General features: G+C 45.3%; 1 protein-coding gene across 1 annotated transcript in view; it reads right to left on the minus strand.

Moving 5' to 3' along the window:
- The window catches only part of pkd1a (polycystic kidney disease 1a), a 172,372-nt gene extending 156,077 nt beyond the window's left edge, over window positions 1-16,295 (minus strand). Inside the window, exon 1 of the mRNA XM_078418122.1 lies at window positions 15,745-16,295. Within this exon, the coding sequence (XP_078274248.1) occupies window positions 15,745-16,007 (263 nt within the window). The 5' untranslated portion in view covers window positions 16,008-16,295. The remainder of the gene's footprint in view (window positions 1-15,744) is intronic.
- Between the last annotated feature and the right edge of the window lie 10,095 nt (window positions 16,296-26,390).

Raw genomic sequence — 26,390 nt, forward strand, 5'->3', positions numbered from 1 at the left:
TTATGGACTTTGTCTAATAGCACCAAAGATGGCGGCCCTAGCAGGTGTTGTATATGCAAAAATGAATTTCACTGTGCAGTTGCATATGTGGCAAATAAAGCACCATTGAACCATTCCCGTAAACATCGCCTGTCCATTCCCTCCGCAGATACAGCCTGACCTGCTGAGGTCTTCCAGCACTTAGTGCTAATTCTCCCGCAGAGTCACTGCCCCTTTAAGGACTGGTCCTGACAAATTGATTAAGGATCTTGAGAAGGAACTGGGAAAGAGATCAGGGGCAGTAGATATGGCAATGCCGGGAGACTGGCTGGAAAACTGGCTTACGCAAGGGACAAATAAAAGATAAAATGATCGCAAAGATCAGCCAGATTATTAGAAAGGAAATTTTTTTTTTTTTTTACTTAGATCTAATCCAAACGATAATTTCCAAAATATGTTTGTGTTAACTCAACCTATACACTGTAAATGGCTTGAATGTAATCATATATTGTCTTTCTGCTGACTGGATAGCACGCAACAAAAGCTTTTCACTGTACCTCAGTACACATGACAATAAACTAAACCAAAACCTTCTTAAATTAAACAGGAATGCAAAGTTTCCTCTAGTGGGAGAATCTCAAACAAAAGGACACAGTAACAAGATGGGCGGTGATCATTTAGATGTAGGAAGGAACTGCAGGCACTGGTTTACACCGAAGATAGACACAAATTGCTGGAGTAACTCAGCGGGTCAGGCAGCATCTCTGGAGAAAAGGAATAGTCTGGTCATAGTCTGATGAAGAGTCTTGACCTGAAAGGCCACCTGTTCCTTTTCTCCAGAGATGCTGCCTGACCTGCAGATTTACTCACGCACTTTGTGTCCATCTTCGGTGATCATTTAGGTTTAGGTTTATTATTGTCACGTGCACCGAGGTACAGTGAAAGGTTTTGCTTTACATACTATCGTATCAGATCAGATAATACTATAGATAAATACAATCAAGCCAAACTCAAGTACAATCGGTAGAGTGGAGGGGAAGATGAAGATACAATATAGTTCTCAGCATTGTTGTGTATCAGTTCCAGAGACAAAGTCCAGTGTCTGTAATGGGGTAGAGGTGAATCGGACAGTACCCTACATTATGGAAGGACTATTCAGAAACCTGAAAACAAAGAGGAAGAAACTGTTCCCGAGATAAACTGTTCTTGAGAGAAACATTTAAAACTGAAGTTCATAAGATTTTCTTTCAGGGAGTGATGAATCTCAAAACTTCTCTATTCCAAATGATCGTGGAGGCAAGATGACTGGAGGTATTTAGAGTGGGAATCACAAAGTGCCGGAGGAATTCAGCAAGTCAGGCAGCATCTGTGGAGAAAATGGACAGATAATGTTTCCGGTCAGGATCCTTCTTCAGACTGATGGAGTAGGGGGGAGAAAGTTGGAAAAGAGAGTTGGGGGGGCTGGTCAAAGCCTAGCAAGTGACGTGGGCTTTTGATTAGCAGATGGGTGGTGTAAGTGACAAAGGCTAGAGATGAAAAGGAGACAAAAAGGATGTCGGATAAGGAGAGGAGATTAGTGAAATGTAAAGCCAGAGGGAGGGATTTAAAAGCAAGGGATTGGGTGGGGGGGGGTAGTGGGAAAGAGGGATGGTAAAAGGGAAATGAGGGACTTGGGGGATGGAAGATAAGTTTAGTTTAGTTTAGTTTAGGTTATTACCATGTGAAAAACTTTTTGTTGGGTGCGATCCAGTCAGCGGAAAGACTATACATGGTCACAAAGATGAACTACAAGAATTATCAGATGAGTATACAAAGGATGGGAGAATAGTGACTGATGAAGGAGGGTTTCCCCTATGATGAAGGAGCAGGATGATAGCTTTAGATAGGAAGCAGATCCACTTTTGAAAGATTAAAGAATTATGCTAGGACGGATAGAGTTGCTACCTCACAGCGCCAGAGACCCGGGTTCGATCCTGACCTTGGGTGCTGGCTGTGCAGAGTTTTTTAAGTTGCTCCTGTGAGCATGTGGGCCTTCTGCGGGCGTTACGGTTTCCTCCCACATTCTAAATAAACCCAGGTCTGTAGGTTAATTGGCTTCTGTAAATTGCCCCTAGTGTGTAAGATGCAATAGTGGGATAACATAGAACTAATGTACGGAATTTCAAAGGTCGGTGTGGACTCAAGTGGGCCGAAGGACCTGTTTCCATGCTGTATCTCTAAACTAAACTAAGCTAAACTAAAACTAAAGAAGAAACAGGACACTGCAGGTGCTGGTTTATACCAAAGATAGGCACAAGGTGTTGGAGTAACTCAGCAGGTCAGGCAGCATCACTGGAGAATAAGGATGGGTGACATTTCTGTTCGGGACCATTCTTCAGAGTATGAAGACAGAGTCTCAGTCTGGTGACTTTTGACCCGAAACATCACCCATTCCTTTCCTCCAGAGATGCTGCCTGACCTGCTGAGTTAGTCCAGCGCTTTGTGTCTATATTTAAACTAAACGAAACTGAACAAAGCACAGTAGAATAGAATCATTAACAATTATTTCATAAAGGGTTTAAAGTGTCAATTTGTGGGCAGTGGGATTACCCCTCTTGTGCTCACTGTTCTTACTGGTGACGATACAGTCTCACTCGAGATTGCCACTTTGATCTGGCCTATGATTTAGAGGTCATGTTGTCAATTTGTGAGCAGTGGAATAATCATTCCTGCTGTGCTCTCTGCTCTCACTGCCGGAGATCCGATTGCACTGGAGACTGTGACTTTGTTCTGACCCACATTACTTTCATCCAAAATCCCTTGCTTTTATTAGCCTCTGTATTTGTTTTCTTTGTCTCAGCCTTCATCCTGACTGGGATTCATTCTGGGTTCAGAGTCATATTTAGTGCGGGCATTTAGTGCGAGATGGCATTAGTGTTACCTATTTTATTTTCCAGCAAAGGTTTTAAACTATAATTTAGTTGCACCCTGTTGTATTCCCTGGTTAAAGTCGTTCTAGTTGGCCCTTGTCACAGGGAAGGTAGAGCTTAGTAATGAAGTAAACGCATACCTCCAGATTCAAGGACAATTTCTTCCCAGTTAGTTCAAGCAACTGAACCATCCTATCACCAACCAGAGAGCAGTCCTGACCTATCATCTACCTCATTGGAGACCCTTGGACGATCTTTAATCGGGCTTTACTGGACTGCACCTTGCAATAAACGTTATTCCCTTTCTCCTGTGTCTGTACACTGCGAACGGCATGATTGTAATAATAATGTATAGTCTTTCCATTGACTGAACAGTACACAACAAAAAGCTTTTCACTGCATCTCGGTACACATGACAATAAACTAAATTAAATTAAACTAAACTAAACTAGTATTCAGGGGCCTTGTTTGAAGTTGCATTAGGATTAGTATTCCAGGGGAGCGGGGGGGGGGGGGGGGGGGTGTTTGGTTTAGGATATTCGGGTTATGTTTGGCGGGGGTTAGTTAAGAGTGTTAGGTTAGGGGTAGGGCCCTTCGGAACCATACTGGGTTTATAAAGTGGGTTTATCCCACTTCCCCCACGCTCTGTTCACAGCCCTGCAATCAGGCTTCTGAACAAACCTTTCATAAACTGGGGTACCATCTGATTCAACGCTATCTCAATACCTAATTTTAGTATTTGTGGGGAGGAAAAGTACTATGTTTATAGTCACGTTATGCTACTGCAAATAAGAACTTCATTGTTCTGCTTTTGGTACATATGACAATTAAAAACTCTTGACTCTTGAATTTACTTCAAAACATTCAGTTGGCTGCAACTACTTTGGGGTTGTGAAAGACATTACAGAAAAATGTTCCTTTCGATAGCCCTAACTGTTAACAAGATTAAGTGAAAGAAAATAACACCGAGGCGGTCCTTCTACAAACTAGTTTGCTGTCCGATTCACCTCTATCCCATTGCGGACATTGGACTCTGTCTCTGGAACCGATGCGTTACAATACTGAGAACTATTTTCTACACTCTGTATCTTGCACTATGCTCTATCTATTGTACTTGAGTTTGACTTGATTGTATTTTATGTATAATATTATCTGATTTGACAGCATGCAAAACAAAGCTTTTCTCTGTACCTCTGTACAGGTAAAACTAATGCACCTTAAGTCTTCCTGCATTAAAGTGAACAAAATAAGTCAAGAGAGTAGAAATCCACAAACAAAACTTGTTCTGGGCAAATTATTTCAATGCATTTGAAATAAATTTAAATTTTGTTAAGAGATACAGCTCGGACACAGGCCCTACAGCCCATCGTCTCTGTGCAGACCAAAGATTACCCCTAGGGTAGTTCTCTTATCCCAGTTTTGCATCCTACACACTCGAGATAACAAAAGCAAATTAACCTCCAAACCCGCAAGTCTTTGGAATGTGGGAGGAAACCGGAGCACCCAGAGAAGACCCACGTGGTCACAGGGAGAACGTACAAACTCTGTGCAGACAACAACCTTAATCAGGTTCGAAACTGGTGCCCTGGCGCTGTAAGGAAGCAACTCTACCACCGCGCCACCCCTCATTTTAATAACCTGGGCCCAGTTTAACCGTTTAACATGTTTGCCCTTGGCTGGCAGTGATGTGTGGGGTCCACTCCTGGTCCATTCCAGTAAGGATGCCCTGTTTTGAGCCACCCTTCACTGTATGTCTATATTATGAAAAACTCCAGGAGTTTTTTTTTTGTGGTCTCTCAAGCAAAGATCTTTTTATTTCCCCTTCTCCTTTAATAATAACGGCGCAAGCCAACTTTCTGTGGAAAGTTTTACATCATCCACAGCGCGGCGGCTGGCTACAATTAGGTCATCGTGAAACATAGAGGGGGGGAAAGAGAGGTGGATGGACAGTTGGCATGTTATAAACCAGACTTATCCGCCGGCTATGGTGCAAATGTAAACATTGTTTGATGCTTTTGTTGCCTTTACGTCAGACACTGGGTGTCAATAGAGGTGGTGGGCATTTCGATAAGTCTATAGACCAAAAAAGAACTGCGGGTAGACACAAAAAGCTGGAGTAACTCAGCGGGCCAGGCAGCATCTCTGGAGAGAAGGAATGGGTGACGTTTCGGGTCGAGACCCTTCCTCAGACTCTACCCGAAACGTCACCCATTCCTTTTCTCCAGAGATGCTGCCTGTCCCGCTGAGTTGCTCCAGCTTTTTGTGTCTATCTTCGGTTTAAACCTGCATCTGCAGTTCCTTCCTACAACAACAAAAAAAAAATCTGGTCCTAAAAGAAAGAAGAGACACCAGAGACTGCAGATGCTGGAAACTTGAGCAAATCACACAGCTGGTCAGGCAGCAACTGGGGGGGGGGAGGGAAAGGACAGGTGAGGTTTTGGGTCCCGACTGTTCTTGAGACTGACGTTTCAGGTAGGGATCCTGAGGATGGGTCTCGACCTGCAACGTCACCCGTCCATTCCCTGTCCAGATGCCCTACGACGCTGAGAATTATATTCGGCATCCTGCATCTTTACCCTTGTTCTCCCTATTGTACTACTATTAGGCTAGGAAAGGGGACTGTCCGATTCATCTCTACCCCATTGCGGACATTGGACTTTGCCTATGGAACACTTGTACGACAATGCTGAGAGTTATATTCTCCACCCTGTTTCTTCCCCTTTGCTCTACCTAGTGTACTTGAGTTTGACTTGATTGTAGTTATGTATGGTATTATTTGATCTGATTGGAGAGTATGCAAAACAAAGCATTTCACTGTACCTCGGTATACAGTACATGACAACAATGGAAGGAATCACTTTGTGGTTCAGTCTGCCACTGGGTGGCACAGCGGTAGAGCTGCTACCTTACAGCGCCAAAGACCCAGGTTCAATCCTGACTACAGATGCTGTCTGTACAGAGTTTGTACTTTCTTCCTGTGACCGCGTGGGTTTTCTCCGGGTGTTCCGGTTTCCTCCCACACTCCAAAGACGCACCGGTTTGTTGGTTAATTGGCTTCTGTAAAACGTCCCGAGTGTGTAGGATAGACCTAGCGTATGGGTAGTTGGTGTGGACTGGGCGTGCCAAAAGGCCGGTTTTCATGCTGTATTTCAAATAAACAAGTTGTGGAGCGCAAAATGTTGTCAGGACTGACATTTGGCAATTTAATTTATTTCCCAGCGTTTCTGCAGATCTAATTTGTTACGCATTAGCATTTCCCACAAAAGAGGGATAATTTCAGCAACAGACTATCGGATTTTTCCCGATTCCAAATATAACTTCTGTCTCCTGGTTTGGATGATCTCAACACTTGGCCGGGAACTCTCGCTGACTCGATACACACAGTTTTCAAACACAGCTGTTGTCACTCAGGTTCTCTGAAGACATGGCAAGGTTAACAATATCACAGAGCCCTACCAAAGGTGGGATTGTGTGCCCTGGGGAACCAGTCCCAAGCCACACAGTGGCGCAGCTGGCAGAGCTGCTGCCTCACAGCCCCTGGGAACATGGGTTCCATCCTGACGTTTGGTGCCATCTGGGAGACCGCAAGAAATTGCAGAGAAATGTAGATGTTGCTCGGACTAGACTAGACTAGACTAGACAGACTAGACATCCCACCATCTATACTTTCTGCCACATCTGAAAGGCAGCCAAAATAATCCATCCTTCCACCTGAGACAACTAATGTACTGATTACAGAAGGCTGTGGAGGCCAAGACAGTGGATATATTTAAGGCGGAGATTGATAGATTTTTGATTAGTGTGTCAGGGGTAACGGGGAGAAGGCCGGAGAATGGGATTGAGAGGGAAAGATAGATCAGGCATGATTGTATGGCGTAGTAGGCTTGACGGGCCGACTGGCCTAATTCTATATAATGTATGAGCTTATGATTTTCCACCTTTCGTTCCTGTTCCAAAAGGAACACATCGAATTTTTGGAGTGTCGCAAGTGATTACAGAACACATCTGCTAAATTTTTGATATCTTGCTCATCTGTTCTATCAATCCCGGCAGATTGATCCAACTATTGAATAAGGGAACAATTACCACGCCATGCACTGCGAGATTGTGCAAAGATGGCTTAAGATATTAAGAAACTTATCGTTGTCAACTTGATGTAGGATGTACTTATTAGTTATTTCATATCTTTTGCTCCTGCGTAAATGAGTTCAATGCTTAGTTCCAGTCCACGTGATTAGCCTGACAATAATCTCCCTACGGAAGATAGGCACACAATGCTGGAGTAACTCAGCGGGCCAGGCAGCAACAAACAAATCAAAGCCAGCAGCAATGGTCTATCCCGCGATGTAAACCAGCATCTTCCTCTACACTCCTCCCACATGAAGACATTGACCAGGATTTACCAACTAGGAGCAAGGATGTTGGACTTTGTCTATGGGACCGATGTGCTAAGAATTATATTCTGCCACCTGTTTCTTCCCCTTTGCTCTACCTATTGTACATGAGTTTGACTTGATTATACTTATGTATGGTCTTACCTGATCTGATTAGCTATCAAGCAAAACAAAACTTTTTACATGTGACAATAATAAGTTCATAGTTCATGTTATAGGTGCAGAATTAGGCTATTCAGCCCATCATGTCTATTGCACCATTCAATCATGGCTGATCTATCTTTCCCTCTCAACCCCATTCTCTTGCCTTCTCCCCATAAACTAATCAATAATAAACCTGAACCTAATCACTTCGCTGGCTGTGTAGTGTTTTGGGTAGGGCAACAATGGCACAGCTGGTAGAGTTGCTGCCTTGCAGCATCAGAGGCCTGGGTTCAATCCTGACTACGGGTTCTGCCCGTGTGGAGTTTGCTACTTATCCATGTGACCGCTTGGGCTTTATCCGGATGCTCCGGTTTTCTCCACATCCCAAAGACGTGGGGGTTTGTAGGTTAACTGACCTCTGTAAATTACCTCTAATGTGTAGGGAGTGGATGCAAAAATTGGAATAACTTAGAACTAATGTGAATGGGTGATCGATGGTTGGCGTGGACTTGGTGGGCCGAAGGGCCCGTTTCCATGCCGTCATTTTCACTTAGTCAATCCCATTGTCCACAGGACACCCGTTCTCTGATCACATCTCCATTCATCAGAGGCTGCTTTTGAGTGAGCATCACTTAAGATGGGACACTTAGACTTGGGCTAATCTTTATTAACACTGAGTCAGTGTTTGTAAACTTCACTCACACACGAGAGGCAGAACGCAGAGACGTGTAAAGGATTTGAGCCTGTAAAGCAAAGCTCTCCAATGTTGGCAGAATTAGGAGATTCGTCAAGTTGGTGGCCACACAATCTGCCAGACTTCTGTCGTGAGTACAACATAAAACTTCATTTCCAAACAAAGGACTCTGTTGTTCACTCGACTGAGCGCAAATAGTGCCGACAAGGTTTGTCTCCTCAGCGCTCATTCATACCAACCAGGTGTACAGATGTGGGGGACAGCCAAGACTAGGGGGATGTGTCCCAAAATCTCCAGACACAGAGCATCGTTAAAAATGAGGATCCCCAATGCTCGGAGACGTGGGTGGAAAGATTTCAAAATGGAGAAGGTTGCAGAGTTAAGTATGTTAAGTCCATACAGCCTGCGATATGCCTGGGCCAAGTTCGGTCTCTTTCTCTCCTGTTTATGAATGTCTGATCAATGTCATAAGGTATACTCATTAGTCAGTGTGTAGACATTACATCATACTCCGAGATCAGACCCCGTATATCTTTTTTGCTTCTTTCCAGCCTTCCCAGTCTCAGCTCTTGGCTTCTGTGTCCTTGCTATTTCCTCTCCATAATCGTCGGTATTTTGGGTTCTCCAAATGTTTTTCATTATAATCCATATCACATTTTCGAGGAGTTGCAAAGAAAGCACTTTTAGTTTAGTTTAGTTTTAGCTTTGAGGTACAACGTGGAAACAAGCCCTTTGGCCCACCGAGTCCACGTTACCAGCGATCACCTGTAGCCCAGTTCTATCTTACACACTAGGGACAATTTACCTACAAACTTTCACATCAGAGCATCCGGAGTGAACCGACGAGGTCACAGGGAGAACATGCAAACTCCATACAAACAGCACCCTTGGTCAGGATCGAACCTGGGTCTCTGGCACTGTGAGGCAGCAACTCTACTGCTGCGCCACTCTGCCGCCCTTACTTTGTTACTACAATCTAGAATCCGTGCAACCTCACAGCAGTTGTCTCCTGATAAATGCAGCACTTTTATAGAGTCGTAGAGCATGGAGACAGACCCTTCCACCCAACTCATCCTTGCCAGTCAAGATGCCCCATCTAAGCCTGGGGAACCCAGAGATGATTGGGTGAACATATGAGGAGCGTTTGAAGGTTCTGGGCCTGCACTCATTGGAGTTTAGAAGGACGAGGGGGATCTCATTGAAACCTACCGGATAATGAAATGACTTGATAGAGTGGATACGGAGAGGATGTTTCTACTACCATAGGTCATAGTCTCAGAATAAAAAGACATGACTTGAGAAAGAAGCTGAGGAGAAATTTCTTTACCCAGAGGTTGGTGTATCTGTGGAATTAATTGCCACATACGTTGGTGGAGGCCAAGTTATTGGGTATTTTGTAAGGCAGAAAATTGACAGGTTCTTGATTTGGAAGGGCGTCAAAGGTTATGGGGAGAAGGCAGCAGAATGGGGTTGAGAAGGAAAAATGGATCAGCCGTGATTGAATGGCGGAGTAGACTCAATAGGAGAACTGGCGAGGATTAAAACCCACTATATTAGCGAATAGTCTGTAGAAGGGTCCCGAACCAAAACGTCACCTATCAATGTTCTCCAGGCATGCTGCCTGACCAGCTGAGTTACTCCAGCACTTTTTGTCCTTTTGTGTAAACCACGAGGAAGATACATCAAGTGCCTCATCAGCAGTTTGATACGAATGTCCTCCTCTAATCTCGAAAATCCATCCCCATGAGGTTCTAGTGCGGCCCGGTGGCGTAGCTTCTAGAGCTGCTGCCTCACAGCACCAGAGAACCGGGTTCGATTCTGACCTTGGGTGCTGTCTGTATGGAGTTTGTACATTCTCCCCGTGACTGCATGGTTTTTCTCCAGGTGCACTGGTTTCCTCCCGCATCCCAATAGGTTAATTGCCCTCTGTAAATTGCCCCTGGCATGCAGGGAGTGACTACGAAACTGGGATAACAGAACTGATCAATGGTCCACATGGACTCGTTGGGCCAAAAGGCCTTGTTTCCATGCTGTATCTTTCGATCAATCAATCAATTTCAAATAATAAAAAGCCCTACCATACATAGGCAAAAAAACATGGCTCAACTCTGAAGATGAAAAGGGCAGATAACACATCCCTCTGGACAAAATTAATCCCCCTACCAATATACTTGCATTTTCTTTGCAGATTTTCTTTACTTCAGACTTAACAACCTACGACCCACGGGCCAAATCCGGCCCTCCGCCTGTTTACGTGAGTTAATAATGATTTTTTGCAGTTTGAAAAGGTTGAAAAAAAATCTAAAGGAGAATAATATACCAGGACACGTTAAAAAAATGATATGAAATTTAAATTTCGGTGTCCATAAATAGTTTTATTGGAACACGGCCACCCACGCTCATTCGTTTATGTATTGTCTACGTATTGTGTACCTATTGTTCGCGTATTGTATGTGGTGTTCTCATCGCTTCCCACTGCTGCTCGGCGCTTTACAAAACCGAAGACGCTCAGTGACCAAATATAACGGAGCGTTACAGCTCCTCTCCGTACAGCAAAATTCTATGTTTTGAAATTATTTAACCAGTGCATACCCATCATGCCAAAACAAGAAAAGAAAAGTAGACTTGGAATGTCGTGCTTTTAAGGAGCAGTGGAGTGTGGATTATTTTGTTACTGAATTAGATGGCAGAGCATTGTGTTTGTTTTGCAGTGACACTATAGCTGTGCTAAAAGAATACAATTTAGGTCGACATTCGTCGTTGTGGCTACCCCTCGAGGTCGAGGATGATGGTCTATGTTCCGTTGTTTTTATGAACTCTCAGGTGGCTTCTGAGGCCCATCCTGGCTTTGAAAGTTCGTGAATTACCTGTCCTAAATGCCGAAGGACTTTCACGTCGACATTACCAGGCTAAGCACTCAACACAAATGTTTACACTCTAAAGTTTCCTTGTATTCTTACAAATTAAAAAGATGAATAGAAATAAATTTTGAATAGTAAATATGTTTTTAATCACAAATGGCGAACCTTGGTTAACGACAAATCGTTTCATAAGTTTTAGCCTTTAATTTTTTAATGCAAAATATAATAAGTTGTGCTTTAATAAAAGAAGTATATTTTTGCTTAATCTAACCGGCCCGCCGCTTGTTTATTAATTCATCATCCGGCCCGCAGTAACAAAAAGGTTGCCCACTCCTGCTTTAGACTTTAGAGATACAGCAGGGAAACAGGCCCCTCGGCCCACTGAGTTCACACCGATCCACGATCACTGTGCATTTACACTATCCTACACAATAGGGACAATTTTACAATGTGACCGAAGTCAATTAAACTATAAACCTGTACATCTTTGGAATATGGGAGAAAACCGGACAACTTATGTTTCTACGTTAACCTGGAAAAAACCCACGCGGTCACAGCACCTGTGGTCAGGATCGAATCTGGGTCTCTGGCGCTGTGAGGAAGCTACTCTACCACTGCGCCACCGTGACCACCCATGTTCCTTGACTGCTGTGTTTCCTGAAGCAGCGAGTAAACTTCAAGACTAGCTGGTTGCCAGTAAATCACTTTAGAGTGTGTTACAGATACTTATATCACCTCTGAGATCCAAGTGCATTTCATAGAACTTGCCTTCAGTAAATTAACTAGGAGACTGGGAGTAAAATAGAAAGAATTACTTTGACAGGCCAATCATTTATTGTTAAGTATCCCTTTTCACAAAATTAGGAAGCAGCTCATTTGGGCAATGGAGCTCACTAGTGACAGAGTGTTTGCTGCAGAATAGAACCTGCAACAAGCTAGATGCTCCTCTCTACCTGCTATTCATCAAGTGCAATAATATCTTCCCAAAGCAATAGCTACAAATTAACACTTAGAAACTGAAGACAAGTGGACGTTACTTCTGTCAGGCCACAGAGCTTATTGCCATTCTCTCCTTTAACACATCAAAATTTTACAGCGTCAGAGACCCAGGTTCGATCCTGACTAAGGGTGCTGTCTGTACGGAGTTTGTACGTTCTCCGTGTCACTGCATGGGTTTTCTGCATGTGTTTTCTGCATGGGTTTCCCCCCACATTCCAAAAGCGTACACGTTTGTAGGTTAATTGGCTTCTGTAAATTGTCCCTAGTGTGCAGGATAGGGGTGATCGCTGGTTGGCGTGGGCTCAGTGGGCCAACGGGCCTGTTTCCACGCTGTATCTCTAAACTAAACTAACAGAGGTCGTTTGCTACATCGGAAGATTATTGATGCCATGGGTGGTGTACTGGCATTGACTCATTGACCATTGAAATTGGTTCTCTGGCGCTGCGAGGCAGCAACAAAAGCTCACAAGATTGGATCCTCTGATACAAGGTTTATAGCAAGAGGCAAAGCTGAACAGTTGGGCCTTTTTCAAATTGGCACTGAGATGAATGAGGGGGGATCTCTTAGAAATATAAGATTTTGAAGGGCTTCGCGTGGTGGATTCTGGTAAAACGTACCCCATGGTGGGAAAATCAAGGACCAGTGAACAGTCTCAGGATAAGCGAAGGCCCATTGAAGATGAAGGTGAGGAGCACCCCATATTTTGCTTGGGTAGCTTACGAACGGTAAGCGGTGTGAACGCTGACAAAATGTGGAGGAAGGAACTGCAGATTCTGCTTTAGGCCGAAGATAGACACAAAATGCTGGGGTAACTCAGCGGGTCAGGCAGCATCTCTGGAGAAAAAGAATAGGTGACAGTTCAAGTCAGAACCCTTTGTCGGAGTCATCCCTGTCAGAATTGAGTCTGAAACAGGGTTCCGATCCGAAACGTCACCTATTAATTTTCTCCAGAGATGCTGCCTGACCCACTGGGTTACTCCAGCATTTTGTGTCTATCTTTGAATTCTCTAAGTTTAGATAAATTAAAACTCCCCTCTCCCCCTTCCTCCATTAAAGGTCAGTTAACCAGTTCCACAGTTTGCCATGAAGTATTTCTCTTGGGATCACACTGTCCCTAGCCAACAATTGGCCTATCAGAGAAGGTATATTAAGATATAAACACAAAGTGCTGGAGTTTCTCAGCGGGTCAGGAGAAAAAAGGATAGGTGACGTTTCGGGTAGAGATGGATTCTTGATTAGTAAGGGTGTCAGGGGTTATGAGGAGAAGGCAGGAGGATGGGGATGAGAGGGAATGATAGATCAGCCATAATTGAATGGCAGAATAGACGATGGGCTGAATGGCCTAAATCTGCTCCTATAACATGAGTATAAGACTCTTCTTCAGCCTACCCTGCCTGAGGTCAACTGTTGCCAGCCCTGGTTTGTCCTGGTCTTTCCTTGCTTCTGGTTCTGCCGACAATCTGTCTGAAGAAGGATCCCGAACAAAAATGTCACCTATCCATGTTATCCAGAGACGCCGAGTTACTCCAGCATTTTGTGTCTGTCCGAGGAGTGCTTTCTTCTCTCAGACTCGTCTTGAATCTTTGGCGTTTTTTTACTCCAGAAAGCTGCGGTGGTTGAGCCATTGAATGCATTCAAGGTGGAAGACAGACGGGACTTTTGAAAATCCCAAGAATGTTATGAGCAATGAGGAGGAAGGTGGAGTTGAGTCCGTCAATCCGATCAGCCACAAGCTGAATGAATGGTAGAGTGAGTGCCATGTTGGCACAACAGATGGTGCTGCTGCCTCAAAGCTCCAGGGACCTAGGTTCCATCCCGATCTCAGCTGCTGTCTGTGTGGAGTTTGCATGGTTTCCCTGCAACAGTGTGGGACCGACCGACTGTCAGAGATCCCTCCAGCTGGGATGTTCCACTTCCTCTCATCCAGATTTATTGGGAATCCAAGAGGTAACATGATCCATTACCCTTCATTCCGTGCATATCTATGTGCCTATCTAAAAGCCTCTTAAATGCTACTTTCCTATCTGCTTCCACCACCACCCCTGGCAGCGCATTCCAGGCACCCACCACCCTTAGTGTAAATAAACTTGCCCCATACATCTCCATTTTAACTTTCCCCCTCTCACCTCAGTGCCATGCCCTCGAGTCTTTGACATTTCCACCTTCTGGGGTAAAAGAAGGTTCTGACTGTCTACCCTATCTGTGCCTCTCATAATGTTATACACTTCTATCTGGTCCCCCTTAAAACCTCTGGCTTCTCGAGAAAACAATCCACGTTTGTTCTGCCTCTCCTCGCAATAGACAATAGACAATAGGTGCAGGAGGAGGCCATTCAGCCCTTCGAGCCAGCACCGCCATTCAATGCGATCATGGCTGATCACTCTCAATCAGTACCCCGTTCCTGCCTTCTCCCCATACCCCCTCACTCCGCTATCCTTAAGAGCTCTATCCAGCTCTCTCTTGAAAGCATCCAACGAACTGGCCTCCACTGCCTTCTGAGGCAGAGAATTCCACACCTTCACCACCCTCTGACTGAAAAAGTTCTTCCTCATCTCCGTTCTAAATGGCCAATGCCAATGCCACCCCCCACCCCCCACCCCTACCCCTACCCCTACCCACACCCATACCCAGATTGTGCGCCTTATTCCATGAATCTGCAGGATTATATAAACTAGAGAACGATGGCAACTAAATGTCGTTCCCTTAATCCTTCATCTGTGCACCGTGGACGGCCTGATTGCAGAGTCTTCTCTTTGACTGGACAGCACGCAATCTAAAGTTCATCTCCGCACCTCGCTCGGTTTCACGGGACAACAACAGACCAAACTAAAAATTAACCTAATGGGATGGAAAGTCAAGCAAAAACCTGTCCGAGAGATTACGATCTCTCACAGTGTGGGCTAATGATTAACTGGAAGTGAACGTCTGTTGGTGCGCGCTGTTGTTGTACATTAACAATTTCTGCAAAGCTCCCAGAATAAAGACAGCGAAAATTGGAGCTGGTAACAGTCCGGGTCGGAGGTTGATGTGGGACAGTGACATTTGTCCTTTCCACCCTTCATTTTTTGTTTCCAGACTCTGTTTAAACGTCCTCCCTCCCCCCGGGCGTTAATTGGGGAAAGAGGAACACGACTCTAATTTTCCCAACTTAGTTCCAAGCTGGTCAAAGTTCTCCGCTACTTCCACAAAATTCTTCGGGATAAAGAGAATTCTGCCAGTAATTGCCCCATCTCCCCCCAAAACAGACACCCCCCTCCCTCCCTCCGCCAGCCCCCTTCATCCATCTCCGACATGGAATAAAAACACAACCGCCCGCGGTGTGGAGGGGAAAGGGGGTGTCGGTGAGTTATTACAGAACCGCTAACACCGCGAAGCCAAGTCACATGCTGCACATTCCTCGCTGAACGCTGAGTTAAAGCGAGAACGGTCCCGTAAACTAACCAATTACAAATGCAAACCCCAAATTCCTTATTAGTCAAGGATCTGAACCGGTAGCGGAGCAAAATCAAAATGCAAAGGGGCTGATTTATTTAGGGTCTGGCCTACAAGGGTCCTCTTTTCGTTTTGCAAGAGGATGTGTCTTAAACTGTTCGGTGGAGTAGACAGATTCCTCTCCCTCGCCCTCCCCTGCCCTGCTGCCGTTGCTCAATAACGGAGCCGCTCTCATGCACGGCGTCCCTTGATCACCAGAGGCTGGAGAATCGAGCGAGACCCGTGCACAACGCGAGTTAGCCGAGGAGGGGGGAAACGAGAGACGACTTACAGTACAGTGGCGTTGTAGGGGAGCTCCATCAGTCCCGGTGCGCGCTGAAGTCCGGCTTTGGAGCAGTTGACCGAGCATGAAGAGCCGAGCCCCGGGCAGCTGCAACTCGGGGGGCACGGGATACAGTCCCGTCTCTCGCCCAATACCCCGACGCACAGGGCGAGCGAGAGGAGGCACAGAGGAACAGGGCCACACAGTCCAAAGCGTTTGGTGTCTGAGACGCCATGTTGCATTGCTTGGTTAAGAACATCGCTATAAGGCATAGCTCTTTGGCGTTTACATCGCCGCGGAATCCGCACTGAGTCCTCGACACGTCTCCGCTCGACCTTACCACCTCTTCCCAAAAACCGCTCGCTCGCAAATCCAACTCCAAGGAAATAATCTTAACTTCCTCCTCCGAATGAACTTCCTTCTCTGTACAAATCCCGGGGTTTTTGTTTTAATTATTTATATATTGTGTGTGGTTTAACAAGGCATTGCAGAGTCCGGACACTAGGGCGAACAGAGCAGAATAAAACAAAATAAAACTGGGGGTGAACAATAAAATAAAAAGGGGATTCTCTATTCAGGGGCGACTGTTACTTCCAACGCAGCGAGAAAAAACGTAACTGGCTCCCTCAAGAATCCTACACACCCCAATCTGTAACTAACGAGTGATCACATCTCAAAACCAGTCCATTGGTTGCAGGGTAGAATATCTGGGAGGTTCCTAAATGGACAAATGATCGCAATTCTTTTTTTTTTAAGTTAACGGAGATTTTTCGTGGACAGTATTATTTTGCAGAACATTCCACTTAACAAAGCACTTTTTAAACTAAGGGCACTTCTCAAGTGCATATTCAAGAGGTGTTACAGGTTTCCACAAAGACGTTTTAGTCACACAAAGGATAGGGAAGTTTTGGAGGGATATGGGTGAAATGCGGGCGAATGGGGGCACCTTGGTCGGGATGGATGAGTTGGGCCGAAGGGCTAAAGAGCGACTTAAAAGAGGACACGGTGGCCGGAAGGTTTGGGAGGGTGGAGGCCACGAGAAACGTTTCAGGATAGACGCGAAAAGCTGGAGTAACTCTGCGGGTCAGGCAGCATCTATGGAGGAAAGGAATAATGTGGTGTTCCTTTTCTCCACAAATGTAGCCTGAGCCGTTGAGTTACTCCAACATTATGTGTCTATCGTCGCTATAAACCAGCGTCTGCAGCTCCTTCCGAAACGTTTCGGGTTGTCGGGGGCAGGGACAAGATTCTCAGCGGCGAGATTTTTACAGAGTTCGAAGTCACGTCCCAACCCGAAAAGTTGGCTGCCCATTTCCCTCCACAGATGCTGCCCGAGTTCCTCCGGGACTTTGTGTATTGCTCAGGAAACGCCGCCCGTCTATTTCCCCACCACAGACGCTGCCTGACCTGCAGAGTTCCTCCAACACTTTGTATTTCGCTTTTCCATTTTGGAGTCGTGGACAGGAGACGAGAACTGGAGCTGGAAACGCCGTCTATCTATTTCCCACTGCAGACGGTGCAGGGGAGATTGACGAGGATGTTGCTCGGACTCGGGGGGCTGTGCTATCGGGAGAAGTTGAGCAGGCTAGGATTACCCTAGCCTCCAGAGTGTATGGGAAGAGGTGCCGAAGAAGGGAGTTGATGTAGGTACCATCATAACCTTTAAGACTTCCATTATAACTATACTTCCAGTATCGTCCCTGGTTGACTCTTCGGAGGGATGACTACAAGATACAAGAGACGTTTGGACAGGTAGGTGCATAGATATGTGGGGGGAACTGGACGGACAACATCTCTTTGAGGTATGTCCACTTTGAAGAAGTTCTCCTCCACTCCACTGCGATTTCTCTTCGAGGTATGTCCACTTTGAAGAAGTTCTCCTCCTCTCTCTCCCGAGATGCTGCCTGACCTGCTGAGTTACTCCAGCATTTTGTGAATAAATCGATTTGTACCAGCATTTGCAGTTATTTTCTTGTACTTCTTAGACAACATTTCGGGTTGGGACCTTTCTTCAGACTCTGTAAACATATCGCTACTGAGAATCGTGTCCCTGTCCCCGACCCCTTCCTTGGAGAACAGGTGGGGGATGAGAGGTGATCTTGTAGAGGTGTGCAAAATCATGAGATGAATAGATCGGGTAGACGCACGGAGTCTCTTGCACAGAGTAGGGGAATCGAGAACCAGAGGACATCGTTTTAAGGCGAGGGGGGGGGGGGGGGGGATGTTTAATAGGGACCTGAGGGATATCTTTTTTTTACGCAAAGTCAAGTCAAGTCAGGTCAAGTCTATTTTATTTGTATAGCACATTTAAAAACAACCCACGTTGACCAAAGTGCTGTACATCTGATTAGGAAAAAAAAAAGATGGTGGGTGTCTGGAACGAGGTGCCGGAGGGGGTCGTTGAGGTAGGTACTATCATAACGTTTAAGAGATGTTTGGACATGTACATGGATAGGCATAAAGTTCTGACGTAACTCAACTGGTCAGGCAGCATCACTGGAGAAAAAGGATGGGTCGCAACCCTTCTTCAGACATGGATAGAACAGGGTTGGTGGGATATGAGCCGAGTGCGGGCAGATGGGAATGTTGGTCGGTGTGGGCAAGTTGGGGCCTGTTTCCACGCTGTATGACTCTATAACTCTATAACTGGGGGGGAACACAGGAACTCTTGGAAGGATTGGATGCCTGGGGGGGAGTTGCCGAGATCATTCAACTGCACAGCGTGACTGAGGAGTGAAATAATGCGATTAAAAGTAGCAAAGACGCGAACAACTCTGTCGTAGTGAGACTGCCCGTGGTAGGAGTATTCAACCGGTAGGGTGGCATCTGTGGAGCGGAACATGTTGTTCAAGAAGCAATTAGACAGGTACATGGATAGGACAGGTTTAGATGGATATGGGCTAAACGCAGGCAAGTTGGACGAGTGTAGTCAAGTCAAGTCAAGTCAATTTTATTTGTATAGCACATTTAAAAACAACCCACGTTGACCAAAGTGCTGTACATCTGAATAGGTACTAATTAAATTTAAAAAAAGAAACATACAGTAGATGGGACATGCTGGTTGGTGTGGGCAAGATGGGCCGAAGGGCCTATTTACACGCTGAAAAACTCTATGAACTTCCGTCATAATTGTCTACGCTACATATTGGCCAGTGTATCGACCACGATGCATTTGGTTTCAATTTTTATGTTGTTAGTTTTGTTTTACAAATGCATTTTAGGTAGCTAGTTTTATTTTACAGATGCATTTTAGGTAGCGGTTCAACTTGGCACAAAATCCCAGTAATACAAATAGGTGAAACAAGGAACTGCAGATGCCGGTTTACAACAAAAAAAAAAGACACGAAGTGAAGTGCTGGAGTAACTCAGCGAGTCAGGCCTCCTGACCCAATGAGTTATCCCAACACAAATAGGCGTCCGCCTGATGGGTTCTTTCTTCGTTAAATATCACGACAATGCTTCACGTTGCTTGCGTTGTGATAATATCTTGTCCAAAGTTAAACACGAAATGCTGGAAGAACTCAGAGGGTCAGGTTGGCATCTGTGGTGGGGATGAACAGGCGACGATTCGGGTCACGACCCTACCTCAGACACCTGTAGTGTCTCCATAATATCTCATCAGCTGGTTAGTTTAAAAAAAATAGAAACAAGCAACTGCAGGTGCTGATTTACAACAACAAAAAGATACAAAGTGCTGGAGTAACTCAGCGTGTCCGACAGCGTCCCTGGAGAACATGGAAAGGTGACGTTTCGGATCGGGAGTCGGGGCCCTTCTTTAGCCTGGTTACTCCAGAACTTTGTGTCTTTTTTTGTAAACCAGCGTCTGTAGTGCCTTGTTTCTGCGATTAGTTGGAGAGCTGGCACATCCATTCCCCTCTCTCCCTCTCCCCCTCTCCCCCTATTCATAAGAAAAATTGAAGTAATAAAATAGTCAATAAATAGTCCATTTCTGGAGAACATGGATAGGTGACCATTTTTCAGTCTGTCGAGGTTTCCCACTCTCCTGCCTTTCAGTCTGTCGAATGGTCGCGACGCGAAATGTCACCTACCCATGTTCTCCAGGGATACGACCTGCCCCGCTGAATTACTCCAGCACTGTAGCAATTACGTGTCGTCTTTGATACTGGGGAACCATTCCGAGATGACTTGCAGCGGCAGGACTGACACGAAAAGTTCGTGTTTTATCGGGTTTTACCCAATCAAAGTTAACATCGGACATGGTACTGGAGGGACGTTGGCCGGTGAAGGGGGAACTAACAGGGAACAAATCCGCAGGGTGATCACAATTTATTCTGTGGTGACAGCGCCCGAGACTCGGGTGCTGCCTGTACGGAGTTTGTACGTTTCGCCCGTCACCTCGTGGGTTTTCTCCGGGTATTGCGGGATTCCTCCCACACTCCAAAGACATGCAGGTTCATCATAGGTGAATTGGCTTCTGTAAAAATATTGTAAATTGTGGGCCGAAGGGCCTGTTTCCGCGCTGTGTCTCTAAACTAAACTAAAATCAATACAGTACAACGATGTGACGAAACAGAAATCGTGTGTGTGCGTGTTTGTGTCTCTGTACTTGTGAGTGGGTGTCCTGAGTCTATGTGTGAATGTGTGTCTTTATGTGTGTTATTATGTTTATGAGCGTGCTTGTGTGTACACGTTTGTCTGTGCATGTACGTGTGTGTGAGACAGAGAGAGCGAGTTTATTCTGTGTGCGCGTCTTTCTGTGCGTGAGCGCGGGTATGGGCGTGCATGTATCAAGTCAAGTCAATGTATGTATCCGTGTGTCTGAGTCTGTGTCCAATTGTGTATCTGAGTGTGTGTTTTGCCTACGTGTGTTTAAGTGTGCGTGTGTACATGTCTGTGTGTGTCGTTATATGTCTGTGAGTGTGTGATTGGGTGTGTTGTGTGAGTCTGTGTGGATACTGTGTGTCTGTGTCTGTTTGTATGTGTGTGAGTGAGTGCGTGTATTAGTGCGTCAGTCTGTTTGAGTCTGTAAGTACTTGGGTGTTTGTGAGTGTGTGCTTTGAGTTTGTGTGTGTGCTTGTGTGCGTGTATGTGTGAGTGTGTATGGGTGTGCTTTTGTGCGTTGGTCTGTTTGAGTCTGTGTGTGGACACCTGAGTGGGTGTTTGGAGTCTGTATCTATCTATGTGTGTGTGTGAGTGTGTGTGGGTGTATGTGTCGGTCTCTATATGTTTGTGTGTGTGCATGAGTATGTTCGTGTCTGCACGGTTGATGCGAAAACGTTTCCCAATTACCTTGATATTGTAAGTAGTGAAAAGAACAAAAAAAAATCCTCATACTTTTGGAGAAAAAACTTTTAATATGCACAAAATGACAAATCTGGACTCGTTTAGCAAAATAATTGTAACTCGGGGCTTATATAAAATATTTCAATGTCAAGATTGCTAATTACAACAACTTGTCATTTCTGTTATATTAACCTTTCATCGCGTTATATTGTAAATACTGTTTTTAATTAAAGTAGTTTGTGAACCATCCAGTTCATTATTAATTTAAAAGACAATATGCAACAATATATCAAGATTTAACATTTAGATTTTTCGACCGGGAAGGATAAAATTACATTTTGAAGTACATATAAATTAAAGCAACAACAGAGCTTGAAAGTATTAAGATCCCGCGGCTTATTGGAGTTTCTGGTGGAATTAATTAATTTTAACAGCCGCAGAAAAGAAACAAAAACGCCGGAGATTCTGAAAACCTGAGATTAAAACCGGGGAGAAACTCGACAGATAGACACAAAGATGCTGGAGTAACTCAGCAGGTCGGGCAGCGTCTGCGGAGAAAGGGAACGGGTGACATTTTGGGTCGAGATCCTTCCTCAGACTGAGAATCAGGAGAGAGGGAAACTTGAGGTATGAAAACGGTAGATAGAACAAATGAATGAAAGGAATGAAAATAACAAATCAACGCCAGCACGGATGATCAAGGAAAGGTGGAGCCCACAAGGGTCCATTGTTGGCTGTGGAAGACGTGATAACCGCTGGATACAAACGGTGAAACTAGCAGGACGACTAGGATGGGGAGGGACCGAGAGAGAGAGAGAGAGAGAGAGAGAGAGAGAGAGAGAGAGAGAGAGAGAGAGAGAGAGAGAGAGAGAGAGAGAGAAGAATGAGAGAAAGAATGAGAATGCAAGGGTTACTTAAAATTCGAGAAATCAATATCCATACCATTGGGTTGGAAGCTGCCCAAAGCAAAATATGAGGTGCTGTTTCTCCAATTTGCGTTTGGCCTCACTCTGACAGTGGAGGAGGCCCAGGACAGAAAGGTCAGTATGGGAATGGGAAGGGGAGTTAAAAGTGTTTGGCAACCAGGAGATTGTGGAGGCCAAGGCGGACTGAGTGAAGGTGTTCAGCAAAACGAACGCCCAGTCTGCTTAAATTCGACAGGCCAGGCAGCATCCATGGAGAAATAAAGAGTTAATGCTTCAGTTCTGACCAATGATCTTTGTTCTGCTTTTCTCTCTACTGATGGTGCCTTACATAGAAACATAGAAAATAGGTGCAGGAGGAGGCCATTTGGCCCTTCGAGCCAGCACCACCATTCATTGTGATCATGGCTGATCATCCACAATCAGTAACCTGTGCCTGCCTTCTCCCCATATCCCTTGAATCCACTAGCCCCTAGAGCTCTGTCTAACTCTTTTAAATTCATGTTGGTTGTTTCCGGATTTTCAGTTTGCATTTTTTTAAATTTTCATTAATGTTTCAGGCCAATACGATACGCACATGTTGTCAAGCTGGAAAGGGCGCAGAGAATATTTGGGAGGATATTTCCAGGACTCAAGGGCCTGAGCTATAGGGAGAGGTTGCGCAGGCTAGGACTTTATTCCTTGGAGCACAGAAGGACCAGGGGAGATCTTGTGGAGGTGTACAAAATCATGAGAGAAATCAATGAGTCTCTTGCCCAGGGTAGGGAAATCGAGAACTAGATGACATCGGTTTAGAGTGAGGAGAGAAAGATTTAATAGGAACCCGGATGATAACTTTTCTGTACAAAGAGTGGTGGGTGTATGGAACGAGCTACCAGAAGAGGCAGTTAAGGCGGGTACTATGACAATGTTTAAGAAACATTTAGACAGGTTCATGTATGGGATAGGTTTAAAGGGATATGGGCCAAAGGCAGGTAGATGTGGGTAGTGTAGATGGGGCATGTTGATCATTGTGGACAAATTGTACCAATGGGTCTGTTTCCACGCTGTATGACTATGACTGTACGGAAGTGCAGGGAATAGAGAAATGTGGATCATGTACACGCAGATGAGATCAGTTTACTTTAGCATTCATGTTCTGCACGGACATTGTGGGCGGAAGAGACCGTTCCCGTGCTGTACTGTTCTACGTTCTATGTAAATGGAGTTACTGAGAGCGTGTATGGTGATAAAGTGGACATGTCTTTCACTGCAGAAGGTGCGATGAATAACCAAGACACTGGGAAACTGTAGGAAACTGGCTAGAGCAACGTGTAAGAGAGCTTGTAAGGATCTGGGAGAGGAAGGTCTCATGGAGTTTATAAAGGTAGCCTGCACCTTTTGAGCCGAACGACCCGCTGAGATGGCGCTGGGTAAATTATAAACAGCGTTTCCGTGGACAGAGAAAGGACGAGGAGGTGTTTATTTTTTGTCACTCAGCTTAGTTTACATCACTCTGATCTGTGCTAAACAGACGCGATCCATTAACTAGAGCGCACCACACTGCAAACGAACTAACTTTTCTTCTGAATTCAGTGCCAAATTTACAGAGGATAAATTGTAGTTTCTAATACACTCGCACCGGGCGAGTCGTCTGGCAATAAGATGGATGGAATAAATGTAACAAGGCCCTCATTCCTTGTCATCTGAATGAATAGCCGTGGCCTTTACAATTGGAGCTGTGTTTTTATTTTTATTAATGGGGCGAAGTGGGTCAGCCACTGAGGTATGATTTTTTTTTTTTTTAATTCAGAAGTTTCCATTTCGTCCGCTTCGATTGACCGATGCAGTCTGACGAATGGTCCGGTCATCTGAAACCTCATCTATCACACACACACCCCCGCAGATGCTGCCTGACCCGCTGAGTTTCTCCAGCACCGTTAGTTTTGGTTTTACTCGAGCTTCCAGCGCCCGCGGTCTCTCGTGTCTCAGCGTTTCGTTGTTGCTTTCCGGACCTTCTGAGACCATGTCGACCGTAGCTGGTCAGGATTCACCACCCGGACCCACACGGAGAGGATCCACTGGAGTTCCCTGTTTTAAGGTGGGTGACATTCGATTGTGAATGAGAATTATTCCTTTGATAAAACGACACCAGTTGCTTTGCCTCGTACTTACACAAGAACGACACTGCAAGAGTCAACGAAGTGTTCTGTGCAAGTCTTTCAAATGTAAACATTTAATTTTTTTTTTAAAGGGATTCTATTTGAGAATCAGTTTTCTCCATTTCCCCTTTTATTTATTTTTTAATTCTCTAATTCCACTTATTTATTCAAGTGTTACTCTTTAGACTCTCGGCTTCAGAGATACAGCGCGGAGTCCTCGCCGACTAGCGATCGATGCCTTTCCGAAGAAGGGTCCGGAATCAATATTCTCCAGAGACCCGTGTGAGGAGGAACTGCAGGTGCTGGTTTAAACCGAAGACAGACACAAAAAGCTGGAGTGACTCAGCGAGTCAAGCAGCATCTCCGGAGATAAAGAATAGGTGACGTTTCGGGACGAGACACATCTTCAGAATTCAGGCATGGATGAATCTGGAGAAGGGGTTCGACTCGAATCGCCACCTATTCGTTTTTCTCCAGAGATGCTGCCTGGCCCGCTGACTTACTCCAGCTTTTTATGTTTTCTCCAGAGACCTAACTGACCTGCTGAGTTACACCAGCACTCTGTGTCCATTTTGTGTGTATTAACCAACATCTGCAGTTCCTTTAGACATTACTTAACTTCAGATTTTAGTGATACAGCCCGGAAACAGGCCATTCGGCCCACCGAGTCCGCGCCGACCATCGACCAGGGACAATTTTACAATGTTACCGAAGCCGATTAACCTGTACGTCTCTGGAATGTGGGAGGAAACCCGGAGCACCCGCAGAAAACCCACGCGGTCACAGGGAGAACGTACAAACTCCAAACAGGTGGTCAGGATCGAACCCCAGCCTCTGGTACTGTGAGGCAGCAACTCTACCACTCAGATTTAATAAATCGCTGGTGTTGCTTCCAAAGACAGAGGCAACTTAATTGATAATATTGGATCAGAATTGTTTCTTTTCGCCAATAGTCAATTGTTTGTCAATTAATAATATAATCAATTATTGTTGGTGACATTTCACGTGCGAATGTCAGACTATTTTCGCAGGGTTAAGGGCCAATGAGGCATAGCAAAAGGCGTGAACACTTTAAAACATTTTTCCTACTCGATTTAAGGGCGATTGGCAAATGCAAATACAGGGAGAATGATCAAAGTGCCCACTGGCTCACTCTGTAAGAGGCGTTCTGAGTTTCAATGTTCCGTGTACTCTTTCTGAAAGTATAAATACTTGTGTGGTTAGGGGTGCGATTGAGAACACAGCTGGGAAAGGGCGTCACTAACAACAGCGTTCCCCAGTCCCTGGTCACATTATGACCCATTCCCCAACCGTGACATTAATCAAGCTCTGTCTAACTCCGCCTTCACACCATCCCTATGTGACCTGGGTTGGTTAGTCACCGCTGGGCGGGTTGTGGGCCGAATGGCCTGCCCACGGGAGTCAGAGACTAACACTGAGATCCACTGTGCAGGAAGGAACTGCGGATGCTGGTTTATACCGAAGACACACACAAAGAGATTAAAGGGACCAAAAGAAACATCAGCAAATTTGCAGACGACACAAAGCTGGGTGGCAGTGTGAAGTGTGAGGAGGATGCTACGAGGATGCAGGGTGACTTGGACAGGTTGTGTGAGTGGGCAGATGCATGGCAGATGCAGTTTAATGTGGATAAATGTGAGGTTATCCAGTTTGGTGGTAAGAACAGGATGGCAGATTATTGTCTGAATGGTGTCAAGTTAGGAACAGGGGATGTACAACGAGATCTGGATGTCCTAGTTCATCAGTCACTGAAAGGAAGCATGCAGGTACAGCAGGCAGTGAAGAAAGCCAATGGAATGTTGGCCTTCATAACAAGAGGAGTTGAGTATAGGAGCAAAGAGACCCTTCTGCATTTGTGCAGGACCCTAGTGAGACCACACCTGGAGTATTGTGTGCAGTTTTGGTCTCCAAATTTGAGGAAGGACATTCTTACTATTGAGGGAGTGCAGCGTAGGTTCACAAGGTTAATTCACGGAATGGCGGGACTGTCGTATGTTGAAAGGAGTGATTGGGCTTGTATACTCTAGAATTTAGAAGGATGAGAGAAGATCTAATTGAAACATTTAAGATTATTAAGGGATTGGACACGCTAGAGGCAGGAAACATGTTCCCGATGTTGGGGGAGTCCCGAACCAGGGACCACAGTTTAAGAATAAGGGGTAGGCCATTTAGAACGGAGATGAGGAAAAGCTTTTTCACTGAGAGAGTTGTGAAGCTGTGGAACTCTCTGCCTCAGAAGGCAGTGCAGGCCAATTCCCTGGATGCTTTCAAGAGAGAGTTAGAAAGATAAACTGGGTCAATCAATGTTATTGCCGAAATCTAAGGA

Source organism: Rhinoraja longicauda, chromosome 21, assembly GCF_053455715.1.
Source record: "Rhinoraja longicauda isolate Sanriku21f chromosome 21, sRhiLon1.1, whole genome shotgun sequence".
In the NCBI taxonomy this organism is placed as follows: domain Eukaryota; kingdom Metazoa; phylum Chordata; class Chondrichthyes; order Rajiformes; family Arhynchobatidae; genus Rhinoraja; species Rhinoraja longicauda.